The 2,274-nt window shown below is 29.7% G+C and overlaps 1 protein-coding gene across 1 annotated transcript in view; it reads left to right on the forward strand.

Moving 5' to 3' along the window:
• LOC106460544 (FERM domain-containing protein 4B-like) overlaps positions 1-2,274 on the forward strand; it is a 66,369-nt gene that overhangs the window by 59,454 nt on the left and 4,641 nt on the right. The window contains exon 2 of the mRNA XM_013920260.2: positions 1,208-1,273. Coding sequence (XP_013775714.1) covers positions 1,208-1,273 — 66 coding nt within the window. The remainder of the gene's footprint in view (positions 1-1,207; positions 1,274-2,274) is intronic.

Here is a 2,274-nt window from a genome sequence, read left to right on the forward strand (position 1 = left end):
GTGGGGTGTGTGTGTGTGTGTCATTAATCCATTCTTGGGTAATCATGCAGAAAGAAGGAGCAAGATTTATTACCAAGAATTGCCGCTTTCCATAACTACATTAATATCAAAAGAAAATCTCTAAGATAATTTTACTTTTCTCTTACGTATGATTTTTTTCTGTATTTACGAATCTATTTTCTTACCTATAATTTTCTAAGTTTTTTAAAAGTGCAATATATTTATGTTTCTCTAACATTTGAGTATTTTCTACTTTGATGAACAATAATATTTATTTACTGCTGTTTTGTGAGAACATATCTATATTTGTAGCGTTATATGAAGTTCATATAAATATAAAGCAACATTTCCAATACGTATAGCGTTTGTACGCTGAAACATCGTAAAACTGACGTCAGAAATTTGGAATGTGAATTTATAAGTTACGTTTTTCAAACCTAGATGGCACTGTGCGAAAGTATGTGCTAAATAAGTGATTAATATGTTTAATTTTTTTTTTTTTCATATCAGTATCATTATTTGTTCAGATCTTACGAGTCATTTTCACTTGTTTCAGGTTAGACTTTGGCCGTACTCATGCTTCCTGCAACGGATCACATGTCTCGCAAAAAATAAGATGTATAGATTCCTTGTAGAGATGTACATTAGGAAATTTCTCCTGACAGAAACTCTTAGAAATCAAGCATCCTATTAACACATTTCATGCAGCCATCTGTACAACTACAAATGTTATCAACGTAGTAAACCCTAACTAATTATTTTACACTCTCAATTTAACTTCTTTTTTTTATATAAATCATCCAGAATATTTGATTTTTGTCCAAATTTTAAGCTAAGAGACTGGATTACCAGATCCTGATTCATTGATCTGAACTTCATTGTTTATCAGAACAGTTTCTTATAATACTGACCATGAAATACCAGCCAGGAAAATTTCGCCATATGTCTATATACCTAATATCTGACTGAAATTCTTTTGTGATCCTGATGATAAAGTAACTACAAAAAACCAGTTCAGTTCATGTACTTTTAGTTTGTTTAATTATTAGATACTTGAACAATTTGAATTATTGATGTACCCGTTACTGTTATTAGTATTGGAATTTATCTGGGCTCTTTATCATAATGTTTATGTTCAGTGTGCTGATCAGCTATTAGTCAGTAGCTTGTATCTCATAAAATGTCTTCTTTTTTTCTTTTTTTTCAGATGGCAGAGGGGAAAAGGAGCCAGGTTGTTCTTTTAGATAATCACAACTTGGATATATTGATACAGGTAAAACATTTATGCTGTTCATGATCAATAAAAGAAGCATTACCTTTGTACAGTTAGATAATATTGAAGAAAAACAATCAAGCCAGAAATATAACACCCCCTTCAAGTAACTTACTGATATCTCGCATTAAAGTTGATTTGTACTCACTATCATGGGAATGCATTGACAGCATTTCCAAACACTACACACAATGTTAGGGCAGAGGGCACAAATATAAATTTTGACAGGATAGCAGCCATCTTCAACATGGACAGTTTTATTTTTTTAACGGGGAGGTTGGCCTTTAGAATGGGTTGTCTTTGGATGTGGAGTATGCAGTGAATTTAAGATAGTTTAAATTATCAGGGCTAGATTTGAGTTTTTTATTTTAATTTAGGTGGGACAGTCTAAATTGACCAATAGGTCCTAGTTATACATTAAATATTAAATGTTATAAATAATGCTAAATTTTTTTAGCCAGAAAATCTTGTGAGCAATTTTAAATGTTCCTGTACAAAAGATTTACCAACTTAATTGAAATGTTTTTTATTCAAAGAATAAATTATATTGTGTTAACAAGTCAGGTTAGTGATATAAGCAACATATTTAAAGGAAGTAAGACAAAAATTAATAAAAATCATCAATGGGTGAATATAAAGTATCACATGCAACAACTTATTATAATATTGTATTATAATTATTATGTCTTATCACTAGGCTCTTTTTTTCTCTCACAAAATTGCATTTTATAATTTTCAGTAATATCATTTCACATCACACAAACTAAACCAATTCTTTGAATTATCTATTTAATATTTTTCACATGAAAGTGGATAGAAATTGATGATTAACAATCAAATATAACATAAAATGATTCCAACTTTGTAAGTTGATTATATAGTATGAGAGAGACAGATTTAAAATAACATAACGTTTTGGGACAACATGGGACATATTGGTCCATCTCAGCTGTTCCATTCTCTAAACGAAATCAAAGTAATAATAAAATTTTAAAAAGTCT

The sequence above is a fragment of the Limulus polyphemus genome, unplaced genomic scaffold (assembly GCF_000517525.1).
Source record: "Limulus polyphemus unplaced genomic scaffold, Limulus_polyphemus-2.1.2 Scaffold792, whole genome shotgun sequence".
NCBI classification, from domain to species: Eukaryota; Metazoa; Arthropoda; class Merostomata; order Xiphosura; family Limulidae; genus Limulus; species Limulus polyphemus.